Source organism: Somniosus microcephalus, chromosome 6 (genome assembly GCF_052327205.1).
Source record: "Somniosus microcephalus isolate GS21.2 chromosome 6, FLI_Smic_1.0, whole genome shotgun sequence".
NCBI classification, from domain to species: domain Eukaryota; kingdom Metazoa; phylum Chordata; class Chondrichthyes; order Squaliformes; family Somniosidae; genus Somniosus; species Somniosus microcephalus.
In genome coordinates this window covers 243,091,610-243,106,916 of record NC_140992.1, presented here as the reverse complement: position 1 = coordinate 243,106,916, position 15,307 = coordinate 243,091,610, and the positions used below count along the sequence as shown (strand labels likewise).

The 15,307-nt window shown below is 42.0% G+C and overlaps 1 protein-coding gene across 1 annotated transcript in view; it reads right to left on the bottom strand.

Annotated features, from left to right (window-relative positions):
* LOC147116593 (mitochondrial inner membrane m-AAA protease component AFG3L2-like) overlaps positions 1-15,307 on the bottom strand; it is a 54,682-nt gene that overhangs the window by 18,396 nt on the left and 20,979 nt on the right. The window contains exons 6-11 of the mRNA XM_085991664.1: positions 13,517-13,588; positions 11,295-11,419; positions 9,368-9,638; positions 8,458-8,595; positions 4,961-5,114; positions 688-795 (exon numbers count right to left, since the gene is read on the bottom strand). Of these exons, the coding sequence (XP_085847790.1) occupies positions 688-795; positions 4,961-5,114; positions 8,458-8,595; positions 9,368-9,638; positions 11,295-11,419; positions 13,517-13,588 (868 nt within the window). The remainder of the gene's footprint in view (positions 1-687; positions 796-4,960; positions 5,115-8,457; positions 8,596-9,367; positions 9,639-11,294; positions 11,420-13,516; positions 13,589-15,307) is intronic.

Below are 15,307 nucleotides of genomic sequence, written 5' to 3'. Positions count from 1 at the left end.
GAATATGAAACCAATTTGAAGAGTCTTCCTGAAATGGCAGAATCTTGTAATTTTGACCTGGGGGCATGGCCAGTTTTGTGAGCAGAGCCTGATTCAAGCGAATTGAATCTTGAACCAACGTAAAAGATTGCAAGTATTTTTGGGCGTAACTCACTTATGTTTACAGTTCCCCGATCTTTTGCGCTGGTTTGGCTGATTGCTTTGGAATCTGGGTGCAAAACTAGCAGAAATAAGATGAAACTGTACCCTATATATTGCAAAGAAATCCTAGTCTTTTAAGCAGCAAAGGTTTTCTAAATTTCCAAAGACAAATTTAAAGAAAAACATTTTAAAAACTTGTAAAGAAGCCCTTTCAGTATCTAGAAATATCCTAATGTTATGTATACATAAAGCACTTTTACCATCAAAAGATAAATTGTTGCTGCTGCCCCTCTATTACCGCATCCTTTTAAAAATTACAAACAGTAAGCGGCCCTGTGGCAAAGCAGAAGGGTATTTTCCTAACACTATCATGATGGTTCTACCATCATAATTTAAATCAAGCAAAGTTAGGAATTTCATTGGTATTCAGATACAGTACTGGAGAAAGACGCTTACCACAAAGAACCTGATGTTTATCCGCCTTCTGGCAACTCACAATGAGTCACGAATTCTGTTGGCTGCGTAATGCATTAGCTGTCAACTTACCAATATAAATTTGTCTATCAAATCGCCCAGGTCTCATCAGTGCTGGGTCAAGGATATCAGGTCGATTTGTTCCTGCCAGCACAACAACATTGGTGCTCGTATTGAACCCTGAAAGGAGAATAAAAATTAAGACATTAAATAACAGTTATGATCAGGTAAAGAAAGACTTGCATTTATATAGCGCCTTTCACGACCACCAGATGTCCCAATGCGCTTTACAGCCAATGAAATACTTTTCGAAGTGTAGTCACTGTTGTAATGTAGGAAACGCGGCAGTCAATTTGCGCACAGCAAGCTCCCACAAACAGCAATGTGATAATGACCAGATAATCTGTTTTAGTGATGTTGATTGTGGGATAACTACTGGCCAGGACACCGGGGATAACTCCCCTGCTCCTCATTGAAATAGTGGCATGGGATCTTTTACGTCCACCTGAGAGAGCAGATGGGACCTCGGTTTAACGTCTCATCCGAAAAGGTAGTTACCAATAGAAACATGGTACTAATATTGAGAGAGAATATAGACAACCTCAGATTGGTAATTTTCTGTCCAATCCAGAATGCACATGTTCAAAATGTTTCTTCAAATTATCCACCTTATTCTCAGCAATTGGTTTTGTGCACAAGAGGCTCCTTGTCATTTTCCACAATGGCACACTGAATTTCCCCATTCATCATGAAATTTTCAGCCAACTTTTGCCCATTCTCAACTGTTTTTGATTGGAGGCTCCATTGCTGCATCAGTCAGCTCTCTAAAAGAACTATTCACAGAAACTGCTGCTGATTCCCGTTTTCTTGTGACAAATCTAAACATTTACAAGCCTAAATCAATCTTTTATTTATTTATTTTTCTTTCACAAGATATGGCAGACCCAGCCTGCCCTCCATCCAGGATGCTGCTTGCCCTTTGCAATGACATACCCTGTTGGAGCTGCTAGTTATTGGTTGGGTTTGCTTTGTTTTGCTGGCCTGGAGCGGTTATTCTGATTGGTCGAGCGGACCATGATGACAGCTCTTCTCTCCATACAATGTTGCTGGTGTTTCCATGGTGCCCATGTTACATACTATTTTTAGCAGATAACCAATATGCAGTAACCAAAGAGGTAAAGCACACACAACGATCAAAAACACCAGCACACTCTGCTTTTCATCTTCCCACTTTACCAACAAGCACACAAAAAGGTTAAAGTAGACATGTATACACCGTGCGAATAGGAGTATTGAAATCACATGCCCGATGTTAATTACAGAAAACTCTTGATTTACCGGCACCCAAACAACCAGAAATCTCGGTTAACCGGCAAAATTCAGGAGTAGGTTCAGTTAAGTTTTTCTTCATATTACAGGAAACTTTTTTTATCCGGCACCGACGGGACCGACGTGGTGCCGGTTCATCAAAAATTCCGGATAACCGAAAGCTATAGTAAAAGATACGGAGCTGAGAGCTCCGTATAAAGCAACAAACCCTGTTGCTTAGCAACAGCTTCAGAACAATGGCCAAAAGTTCCAAGCGTCTCTGTAGCTTAGCAACAGCTGCAGCCACACCCTTGCACAGCAACAGCTGGAGGAAGGCAAGTAATAAAACTTACCTGAACCTACTCCTGAATTTTGCCGGTTAACCGAGATTTCCGGTTATTTAGGTGCCGGTAAATCGAAAGTTTCCTGTAGTGGCCGTTTCTTGATTCTTGGCTGTGTAATCGGAGGTTCCTGCACTTGTTGCTAAGCAACAGGGACGCTTGGTCTGTGGTTGGGCTTCTTGCAGCTGTTGCTAAGCAACAGGGAAGCTTGGATTTGTTGCTGTGTACGAGCTCTCGTACCTTTTAACTATAACTCTCTGTAATCCGGACTTTTTGATAAACCGGCACCTTGCTGGTCCCGTTGGTGCCAGATAAAAAAAAGTTTCCTGTACTCTTTTTTAAAAATTTAATCAGAAATGCAATTTGCTATACAGTATCTAGTTTTGTAATTCGCCACATGTGGTTAATGGCTAATGTATTGGAGGACACTGGTGTAACTAAAGTGCATGTGTGTGTCTAAAATTAATTACATGCTGATTACCCTTAGATGAACAGGTCTATTTATGGTCTGAATGATTTTATTTTTAAAGTTGACTCCCAAGATCAACTAGACACCACTGACATTTGGAATCCTGAGCTAGTAAGGTACTTCCTGTTGCTGGAAAAAATGCCTTGTAGGTTCCAAATTATTGGCTTTAACAGTTTGTTTTTAAAGTGCACACAAAATTTACATATAAAAGTGTGACACCAAAGAGCGACACACACCCACACACACACCCACTCTAGCCGGATCCTATGGCACTGCACACAGTGACTTGGAGGATACACTTGTTTGGTAAGCAACAGAGAGGTTATGCCATGTAATGTATTATTGGGGTTATTGAATTACACTAGCAGATCCCCTGTGGTAATGTTCACTGTAAGTCAGAGGATACACTGTTATATAACAATAGGGGGTGTTATTAAATAAAGTGTGATGGGGAAAGTGTTACAGGAAGTGTGATATTTACAGGAAATGTGCAAGAACATTCAAGAAATAAAGAAAACATATTTATATAGCTCCTTTCACGACCTCAGGATGTCCTAAAGCGCTTTACAGCCAATTAAGTACTTTTGACGTGTAGTCACTGTTGTAATGTAGGAAATGTGGCAGCCAATTTGCACACAGCCAAATCCCACAAACAGCAATGAATGAAGTGTCCAGATCATGTGTGTTTTTTAGGTGTTGGTTGAGGGATAAATATTGGCCAGGACACCCCTGCTCTTTTTCGAATAGTGCCATGGGATCGTTTGCGTCCACCTGAGGGGGCAGACGGGGCCTCGGTTTAACATCTCATTGGAAAGACGGCACCTCTGATAGTGCAGCACACTCTCCGTACTGGACTTAAGAGTCAGCCTAGAGCTGTGCGCTCAGGCCTCTGAAGTGGGACTTGAACCCACAAACTTCTGACTCAGAGGTGAGAGTGCTACCACTGATCCAAGGATGGGATTCAACATCCTGGGGGTCACCATTGACCAGAAACTTAACTGGACTAGCCACATAAATACTGTGGCTACAAGAGCAGGTCAGAGGCTGGGTGTTCTGCGGTGAGTGTTCTCACCTCCTGACTCCCCAAAGCCTTTCCACCATCTACAAGGCACAAGTAAGGAGTGTGATGGAATACTCTCCACTTGCCTGGATGAGCGCAGCTCCAACAACACTCAAGAAGCTCGACACCATCCAGGACAAAGCAGCCTGCTTGATTGGCACCCCATCCACCACCTTAAACATTCACTCCCTCCACCACTGGTGTACTGTGGCTGCAGTGTGTACCATCTACAAGATGCACTGCAGCAACTCGTTAAGGCTTCCTCGACAGCACCTCATAAAAAGCCCGTAACCTCTACCAGCTAGAAGGACAAGGGCAGCAGGCGCATGGGAACACCACCACCTGCACGTTACACCGTCCCCCACCCCTCACCACCCCCCCCAAGTCACACACCATCCTGGCTTTGAAATATATTGCCGTTCCTTCATCGTTGCTGGGTCAAAATCCTGGAACTGCCTCCCTAGCAGTACTGTGTGAGTACCTGCACCACATGGACTGCAGCGGTTCACCACCATTTTCTCGAGGGCACTTAGGGATGGGCAATAAATGCTGGCCTTGTCAGCGACGCCCACATCCCATGAATGAATTTTTTTTAAATTACCGGCATTTTCGGGATTATATTCTGCGGCTAAAATCATAAATCATTCTTGTATGTTGCTTTACCTATGTACTCAAATTTTCACCTTACATTTTTTAAATCCCATGGTACATGAGATGGTAGACATGATGTAGCAGGTTGAAAATAGGCAGCTTGCAGCACTGGAGATGGTTGTAGGGGTCTTGAACTTTAGTCATATGGTGAGGAAACTGATCCTGGGGTTTGGGACCTCTCCTTACCTGTTCTAGCCCTTCTCCAGTTTTCAATGCTTTACATGCTTGATGCTATATTTGCTGACTGTAGTTATGAATACAGTGGGCAAATCCTGTATAAAGCACTTGTATCACTAAAAACTAGCTTTAGGTCCTTAATGGGCTCCAGAACTGGAACAGGTTGGGGGTATTCAAGTGTACAGAAAAGCATTACAGGAAGTGTGTGACAATGTGTGCTATACCCAATCTTATTATAGATAGAATATATATGATTGATGCTTTTTCATTCCTAGGCAATATTACAGTTTTTTGTACTACCAAGTTACCAGTGACGCCAACATCTACCCTGTCACGTACCATCCATCTCAACCAGCAGCTGATTTAGGGTGTTCTCCTGTTCGCTCTGTCCACCAAAATTTCCTCTTCCCCGCTTCCTTCCAACAGCATCAATCTCATCAATGAAGAGAATACAGGGAGCATTCTTCCGTGCCATTGCGAACATGTCCCTCACCTGAAATAGGAATCACCATTCAACAATTGGCAAGTGTCCTGAATCTTGTTTCCTAACATGTCGTGTAAGTATAGAAATGTTAATGCTGTAATATCCTTAGAACAAAACCCATCCAAGACCTACTCAGTCAACAGCAAAACATGCATTACAAGCGAATGCAGAAATCTGCAGGTGGTCTTAAGCAGCAAAACCTAAACACAATCAACTTGTATATGAAGGGAGGGAGTGAAAAACAGGTGCATAATGAGTATCAACTGTTATAGCAGTTGATCTTCAAAACTATGGGGAGGTGTGTAACCCTCAGGCATTCTATGATTCTACATGGAGAGTTATCAGAACATTACATTATAGCTCTGTTATGTGGAATCAATTTAACAACATTTCGCACTTCCACTTCTAGACAAACAGGAATTTCCTAACCTTGTGAGTGGGTACATAAACAACAACACAGCTCTATGGCGAAGAAACTGGTTAAGGCCTGTAGCTGGTCGGTAAATTAGCAATGCGACTGCTCCACGCGGCTGATCACATGTGCAAGAGGCACAAGCCATATTGGTGCTCATGCCTCATTTGATTAAAATTGGCGAGCTGCTAGCACTACTCACACTGTTTATTGGCAGCTCACCCATTCCGGGGGGCAGGCGCAAAATCAGGCATCTATGATGCCGTTTAAAGGCAGCCTGTACTCTGAAATGGGAGGAGCACTTTGGCTGCACGCAACTGAATTCCAATGGAACAGTCCAAAAAGCAGGCAGAGGTAATGCAGGAAGGGCCCTCCAATTTTCCGATACTGCTCTGGAGGTGTTGATGGAGGAGGTCAGCAGGATGAGAGAGGTCCTCAGCAGAGAGTGGGTCAACGCAAGTAGTGTTGCACCCAGGGCCTGGCTGCGATGAAGAAAGAAGTTTAAAGATCTGGTAAGGGCTTCTAATGCGAGACTCCCAACTCATACCTCTCATTACTCTCTGCTTAACCCGGCACCACCTGTAGGCCCTGCATTCAGAACTCTTTCCCTCCACCCTTATTTCCCATCAATCTCCTCCATTCACTGCAGCACACTTCACTCCACTTCCTTCTGCTGCTACTGCCACACTCTGCACCTGCTACTATCCTCACAATTACTTCCCTCACTTCCTCATACCTGCACCATCTTTCATACACCATCCACATTATTCTACCCTGGTGTGCAATTTGTCAAACCATCTCACTAGGCTACCATTAACACACTGGCTTCACTCTTGCACGATACGCAGGCACACAACACAAGGGAGCAGGCGAGGACAGGAGGGGAGCCACCGTCAATCCACGTACTGTCCCCACTAGAAGAGGAGGTCATGGACGGGGGCGCGTCAGGAGCATAGTGACTGGTGAGGCTGGAGGATTTGTCCCGCAGGGTTTCTGGCCATCTCATCATCTTTCCCTTCTGACTGAAATCTCATCTTCACACACACTATCCATGGCAAAGTGCTGCTGCTTCAAGTTTTGTCTCTGCTTACCCTAGCCACTGAATGCTAGCCCTTGTCCCTCTCTTTCAGGTTCAGCAGATGTAGAGAGCTAATGGGAGTCGAGGAAGAGGAGCACAGCCCCCAGAGGATAAAGGGGCACTCGACCTGAATCCAGCAAACACCAACTCAGAGACTGACACCCCACCTAGTTTAGAGGGTTAAGCACTGGGAGATTCACCCTGCACAGGCAATAGGACGGCCAAGGAACCAGAATGTAGAATTAGGTTGGTCCGCAGAGGCTTCAATTTCCCTTTATTATGGAGCAGATCTCTCCTTTCGTCTCCTGTCTCAACGAAGTACAAGCTGTTATCTGTCTTTTCAGACACAAGACCACCGACCGTCCGCTCCTGCAGCCGCACATCACCAGAGGACAAGCTTGCATTCCAGCCCTGCTGCAGAGGGCACAGGTGCAGACTGCGAGGGCCCAGCCTACAGAAGAAGACTGATGGCTATACACCAGGAACTTCTAAATGCACTGGCCTGCCAGTGAGTCGGCGCACAATGTCAAGAGAGCATGGAGTAGTCCAGCTCCAACTTATGTAGTACCTTGGTGCACGGCATCAAAACCATGCAGTCAACCAAGAAGCAAGTCGTCGGCTCTATGAACACTGTAGTGGGGCCACAGTGATGGAGCCTCTGCTGACAGCTCTGACAGCTTCAATGGAAGCTTAAACTGCTGCCATCTTGGCTCTGGGGTCCAGCAGCTATAGTTTTCAAAGCATGTAGGAGCGTGTGGATAGGGGTTTTGAGAGCGTCACATCACTCCTGCACTCTGTTCTCACACAGCACAGTGGGAGTGCTGAGGTGCAGCCCCATGAGAGTGGCACTGGCTCCATGGGAGAGGCACATGCTGCCCTCTCTCAGGGGCAGAGCATGTACAGAAGACCTGGATGATTCTCTGCACACCAGCAGCCTATAAAGACTAACCAGAGTTAATGGAGGCGAGGATCCCTTTAAATACAGCTAATGCAGCCTGCTTGCTGACTGTTCCCACTATGATTTACTGGGCGGGCCAAGAATGAAGAAATCAGGTGCTGCCACACACCAATATTGCAGAAGAGTCCTAAAACAGGCCCATGACCTTTATTTAAATATTTTGATTAGGCTTTGCTCTTTTCAGGCGGCTGCCCGGGATGACTAAAAGTCGCCCGATCAATATGGCGGCCACCGCAGTTCGGGTGGCTTGGGCGCGGGGGATCGAGGCGCGATTTTCGATAAGCTCTACCCTCCTTTTATGCACGAATGGGCAGAACAAAATTTGTAATTCTTCCCCCACGAGTCTGATATTACATTGCAAATACAGTACAACAAAAGTCTTAAAGACCAGAGATCACTCATCTCTTTTCCCTGGGGAGGAAACCTTATGGACGATAGACAATAACAATTCCTATTTGAGAGCAGTTGAAAAGGATCACGGGAACAAGGAAAACAAGTCAGACAGGATCGAGTTATCAGATAATGGGTTCAACAGATAAAATTCACATCCTTAGGCTGCCCATAAAATGTTATTACACTTGCAATAACTGATCTCCTTTTGCTAGTGCCAAATATAAAACTGCAGATCTGATATAAGACTGTCATTTTTATTTTCTTTTTTAACTTAAGACTTATTTAATTATCCCCATGAATAAACAAAAGTGAACGAGTAGGAATAAAAAGAGATATTACAGCCATTTCATCAAGACAGTTATTCAAAATGGATAGAGTTGCTCATTATTTTTTAACAGTCTGTTAGATGTCCCATCATATGAGGTTTACTACTGGCATTAGTTGCCAAGCAGAAAGACAACAGTACTAAAAAAAATTCAAACTCAAATCAGGTGACAGTTCCTTTTCTTACCCTGGCAGGTCCAACACCGACAAACATCTCCAGGAACTCAGATCCATTCACAGTTATAAAAGGAACATTTGCTTCCCCAGCTGTCGCTTTAGCCAACAGGGTTTTCCCAGTTCCTGGTGGTCCAGACAAGACAGCACCCTGTAACCAATGAGAGATCATTACTACAGGTATTGGGCAGGTTTAGAATCTGCAATAGCACAGGTTCCCAAGATCTGTAGAATTAAAATGAGCTCATCTATAAATAAAGACAGCATTTTTAATGTGAATTTGCAAATGCTGCAGCATAAATTGGATGTACATATAATCGATACACCCTAACTTTCTCAAAGTTTGAAGCTCTATATATTTTACACTTATACATTGCAATTGTTTCTATAAATTACAAGTAAAAACACATCAACTAATTAAAATAATCAGATTGTTTTCCTTTATGAGTTTAATGTTATGTGTGACTAAGATCTGTCAAAGAAAGAACAAGCAAAATAAAGAAAGCGAAAGAATGAACAAATGAATTTGCTTTTGTGCAGCACCTTTCACGACCGTAGGATATCCCAAAGCGCGTCACAGCCGATGAAGTACTTTCGAAGTGTTGCACTGTTCTACCTCTAATGTTGCATATTCTTATGCTGCTCCTTTTGTAAAATCCCACAAGACACAATTACTAATAGCCTGCTTACCTGTAAGTCAACTAACTATCAGCTAGAGTGTGGGAGTAGGAAAGAATGAGGATTTTTGCACAATGTAACATTGTCAAAGGTTTGCTAGCACCATATTATGGTCTCAAGACATTCCTCATGTCAAGACAGTATAATTGGAAGATTCTTGCAATTAAGACACTCTTCTGTTGCTTCAAACACAAAACAGACTTTAGATGGTCAATATAGTTTTGTTTAAAATATAATTTCCATACCTTTGGAATCTTGGCCCCCAAATCCTGATACTGTTTAGGGTTTTTCAGAAAGTTGACAAACTCCATGATTTCTAATTTAGCTTCTTCACATCCTGCGACATCCTTGAATTTGATATCAATCTCATCTTTCAGTATTTTTGCTGTTGTTTCCCCCACACTGAAGAGTCCACCACTTCGTCCCCCACGGCCTGCTGCCATAGACCCTCGCCGCAGTGTATAGAGCAAAAAGCCAATGAGTAACAGTGTGGGGAACATACTTAGCATGAACGAACTGCAGGCAGAACAAAAACGTTCAAACAAACCAAAGACGTGAGATAAAACGGTTGCATTAATCCAAGTTACCATACAATCTGCCAATTAACTTAAACAAAAACAGAAATGCTGGAAACACACGGCAGAGCAGTCTGCATCTCTGAAGAAGAGAGACAAATTTGCATTTCAGGTGCAAACCCTTCTTCAGAAGTGAAAAATAAGAGGTGGACAGGCAAATGAATATAATGAGAAAAGGGAGGGGGCTAAAATCTGAAGTATCTGAAGTTAGAGTTCAGATCAGAGAGTTGTAGGGTGCCTTGGAGAAAGAGGAGATATTGTTCTTGAAGCTTGCATTGAGCTTTGTTAGAACAGCGTATGAGGTCAGAGTGGAAATGGGACACGGAGTTAAAGTGATGAGCCACAGGTAGCTCGGGCTCGCACTTGTGAACAATACAGATGTATTCAGCAAAGCGGTTACATAATCTGCATTTGCTTTCCCCTACATAGAAGGGACTGCACCACGACAAGTGAATTCAGTATACTAGATTGCTGTCTCACACGGAAGGAGTGTTTGGTGCCCTGGACAACTGTGTGGGAGGCAGTGGATTGGCAGGTATTGCATCTGGAAGTAGGAGCGATGAAAGAGTGAACCAGGGGTGTCACAGAGAGAACAATCCCTCCAGGAAGCAAAGAAAGGGAGGGGATGGGAATATGTAGTTGGTGGCAGAAATGGCAGAAAATGATCTGGTAAATGTGAAGGCTGGTTGGATGGAAGAGGGACTTTCATGGTTGTGAGGAGGTGGTCAGGGCAGAAGCATGGAAAATGGGACAGACCCAATCAAAGACCTCATTGACCACAGCAGAGGGAAATTCTTAGCTGAGGAAAAAGGACACTTCAGAAGTTCTGGTGCGAAAGATACGAGCATTAGAGCAGATTCAGCAGATTAACCTGTCTTGATGTCCATCCTTAACTTGAATTGATGAATATTTTTAGCAAATTGAACTGTAATATTTCAGTAAACTTTTGAATACTACTTCTTTTACTTATTACTGCAACATCTGGTGTACGCTTATTTTGTAGCTTTTCTGAAAGCCTTTTTATTATTTTGGGGTCTGGGAATCTAACATGGGTGTAAACCTCCAATTTTACAGTATGTTTACCAGTCCCACATGATGATCCTTCCTGCTCATAAAAAAAATCCAGCAGGAATGACTATTAATTCAGAATATTGTACACAGTAGTAAATTATTCGTGAAGATCAAGCCTTGCCCTCATTGTCCCCATTAAAAAAAAAACCTAAAAAGAACTGCAGAATGTCCTTCAGGTTTTTGACTACTTTATTCTAGAGATTAAAAAAAAAGGAATTGCTAATTACATTTTCAAGGAATCTGATTGAGTTACTTATCTAGACTGCAAAAATATTAATTTACATGCAGTTGAAGTGACCCGATTACTGCAGTACACTGCTTTAATAACCACCTCTTCCAATAGCAATCAAGACCTGATGCTAGTGAGCTCAGTAACTCCTACAAGTCCAGATTGTCCCTATTTCCTGAATTAACGTACCCAGAAGAGACATTAATCCACTATACACACACCCTATATGTACACCTATACACATACACTTATTTTAAAAGACCACAAGCACACACACACATTTGGTTTCCTGCTCACCCATCGCTCTCGGTGTTGTACACCACGGCCGCACGATTTGCTGGTTCTATTCCTATCTCCTGTTGTGCATTTTCCAAATTGCGCTCAAATGTATCCACACTTCCAATATTAAACCACACATAGCTCTGAGAGAATAGGGGATAGAATACCAAATTAGTAAACAATACAGTAACCTATATTCCTATATGTAGTAATATTGTTGAGTAATAAATTTGGTAATTTATTGACCCAGAATTTGCAGTGGGTAATAACCGCAGCTTTCGCTGTTATTACCCTTTTGAAACTGACCACAACTTCAGGATTTAGTGCATGCGCATCCTAACATGGAAATCCTGAAGTTGCGGTCAGTCATTCACTGCTCTGACACTGGTTGCGCTGTGGCCTCCTCACCCCCAGAGCCAGCAATCAGTGTAATCAGTGAGATCAGTGAAACTGATGAAAACTTGGGCTTTTCCGCAGTAATATCGCTGTTAAATACACCATTAAATGTTAGGCCTTTTTGCGATTACGTGTAACTTGGGTTTCAACAGCGTATTCACTGCTAAATAAGCGTTATGGCCCCGAAAAACTCATTTTAATTTTGTGGACAGTCAAATTTCTCCATTATAATAAAAACGACAATTTTTAAGAAACTTTAAAAAACATTTAAATTTTTTTTTTTAAGTTTGTTCATTTTTATTTCAGGTTTACCTTTTCCCCATGTGAGAGCCCCAATCTTTGTTTTGCTCTCTCTAATATTTTTAAAAAGTCAGAATAAAAGGAGCTTCTTCTCTTCCTGGATTCTGGTCTGTGAGAATTCTACATTGTGATTGGCTGCTTTGACAGCTTGTTGACATCACAGCAGCTCGCGCTAGGGAATTCCCACTATACTGCACTGATCTCAATTGCACGTCAAAAAAGCCGAACTTCTTGCCGCAGAGATCACGAGATCTTTGTGGACAGCTTACTTTGGGGCCAGCAGCGAACGCATTTGCTTTGCCGCTGACCGCAAATTACGGGCCAATAAAATTTTACTTGAACAAAATTAAATGTCTAACTTTTAATCTTTTCTACATTCTCTGAAGCACCAATTAAATTCGCATAGGTTGAACCTTAAAAAAAATGATTTTTCCTCTATAGTGATAATGAAAGGAAGCAGAGATAAGTTAAAATATGGATGTTACGATCCTCCTTTCAAGACAATACAGCAATTTTTTTCTATATGTAAAACTCAATTTTTAAAAATTTATATACTGTACATTGGGATTCTTTATAAAAATTGAACACTTAAGCACATACACAGGATTTACACATTGTCCTTTGACCTGAGCCTTAGGTTCAAATGTAACTTGTTTTATGTAAAGTGAGTTTGGACATCATCAACATGGTTCCTAAAGGACATGGGTCCACATTATATACCTGCCCACAATTGAGTACAAACTGGCTGTCTCAGAAAAGCTATGAAATGAAAAAAAATCACTTTTTTGAAGTTGGAGTTAAGGCAAGTGATGGGGACATGCTATATCAGAGAGGCTTGATGCAAATATTGGGTGCTCAAAGTAATCCCCTTCGGAGTGGTATTCCTCACCTTGATTAACACAAACTAATCAACCCATCAAATAAGGAAGCAGTTTTAAAACTTGGCATGCTTCCCCTGCTTTCTTATCTGGTGAAGAGAGTACATGCAGCAATAGGGTTTGGAGGAGGGGGAAAAGAAGACAGCAATCAGATGTTCTGCTGGATATCCAGAGCATCGCAGTCTACTTACAAATGGGCAGTAGTGATTTTTTTTAAATTATCAATAAAAATTTTAATATATATCACATTTAATGAGGCTGCAAAAACATTACAAGTCCATATGAATCTTATCCTAATGTATTCCTCTAAAGTTTTGCCAAAAATGTGTTGCTGTTTAAAGCTAAATTCCATAGCAAATAAGAGCTGCAAGCATGAGATTTTAACTCAGGTAATTATAGCTTTATGGAGCATTCACTAGGATTGCTGCTGAGCACACTGAATATTGGACACGAGTGCCCTCTATTGGCTAGTCTCACTTTTAATGTTAAATAAAAACAGAAAATGCTGGAAACACTCAGCAGGTCAAGCAGCATGTGTTCAGAAAGGAAGGTAGCAATACTATTTCAGGTCTATGAACCTTTGTCAGAAGCGTTCTTCAAAAAAAAATTGTTTCTACAGTTTTCACTACACCCGGACAAAAAAAGTTTAGGTCAGATTCGACTTACTGCATCAGTTGTAGTTCCTGGGGTGAAAATCACCCGCACAAACTGCTTGTTGACAACTTCTAGGCGATCAACCTGAAATGAGAAACAAACGTAATGAAGAGACTCCCGTGCCAGCAATCGTGAGAAATGTGTTTTTTCAATACATGTAATAAGACAACTAATGCGATATTTTACAAATCTAGAGAACTGTTACATTTTCTGAAGTACTGATCTGCACCGTCAATAAACTGAGAAATATCACCAGTACTCAGATCCTGTTGCTGAAACACAATGGTGACACTGGCTTCTCCCTTTCAGTCTGGTTTTACTAAAACTGTCAATGAAGTTCAAACAAATGTGGCTGACTCTTAACTGCAGTCTGAAGTGGCCTAGTAAGCCGCTCAGTTGTAACTGGGGATGGGCAATAAATGCAGGCATTGCCAGCAAAGCCCACATTCCGAGAATGAATAAAAACAAAAGCGAAATGGTTACTTTAATACGAAACCCAGTGCAGTGTTAATTTTCAGCACCACGTAAAAACATTGCTTAACCAATTTCCCACATGCTGACAAATCAGTTCCAAATAAACATTTATTGGGTATATAATATAATAAATGATAGTACTAACTATGAAATTTAGTGCTGTTGGTTTCAATAACAGCCTGAAAGGGACAAATTAATACCAGTAAATTCAGCGGCAGCACTTGTCAAAAATCCAATGAATCAGCCAAACACGCAAGCCCCATTTTTACTATGGTGACCTGCAAAAGGAATTACCGTCTATGCACCATTATAGTTCACTTCATGTGATGTAGTCACTCTACTTAAGTTTTGGCAAAATGATCTTCTTTTGAAGCAACAATTGATTTGACAATGTATTTTTGGGGTGGAGTGAGGAGGGAAAGGCTGCATCAAAAGTGAGATCCTTCACAGGCCATCACACAAAATGAGAAAAAATTGCAGACATTTATTTGCCTCTTTATTTAGGCAATGTTAACCTGTAGCATTTGTAAAACTTTTGTGTTTGTTTTCTGTATGGGTAAACAAATCTTGAATTGAAATACCATTGCAAATCCCAGTATACAGCATCTGAATTGCTCTCCAATCCTGTTGCTCCACACCTCTAGTTAGACCACCTCTATTGGTGGCTTGGTGTTGAAGATACCCGTGTGTGTTATAATGCACATCGGGAAACCTACCAGTAAATGCAACCCTCCCTCCAACAAGTAATTCTAAACATATTCAGTCAAGTGAAAAAAGTCCATACACTGACCACACGTTTCTTTGGAAATTCAGGATGTCACTGTGGGTTTGGAGACACAAACACAAATCATGTAAGTGTGGATCTGAACATGTGCAGCCAGGTTCCACGTTTCAGAGGAAACCAGACTGCTATTGGCTGGTTTGTCCGTTGTCATGGCAAAGGCAGTATGGCTCAGTATACCTCACTTAAGTTCGCGTCCTTAATATAATAAGGAAAGTGTCATAAACACATTGTTGTAGTAACAGATTCCAGCCAGCAGAGGCTACTACAACATTTACAGTTTATTAACAGCCTACAGCAGGGGTTCAAGCTTTTGTCTTCATCCCAACATATAGGTAAAGAGGATAGAGCCTCAGCGACCACATATAAAGTTTAAATCCATGTTCCCATTAACATGCATATATCTCAAATTGCTGGTGCTAACCGATCGAGGTGCGTTGATTCTGGATTTCACCAAAAGAGGCAATGGTGCAAAAAAAGCCCAGCCCTTTCCAAACCCCCAGGGCTACAAAATTCAAATAGGGCAAGCTTGCGAATAAGAAATATAA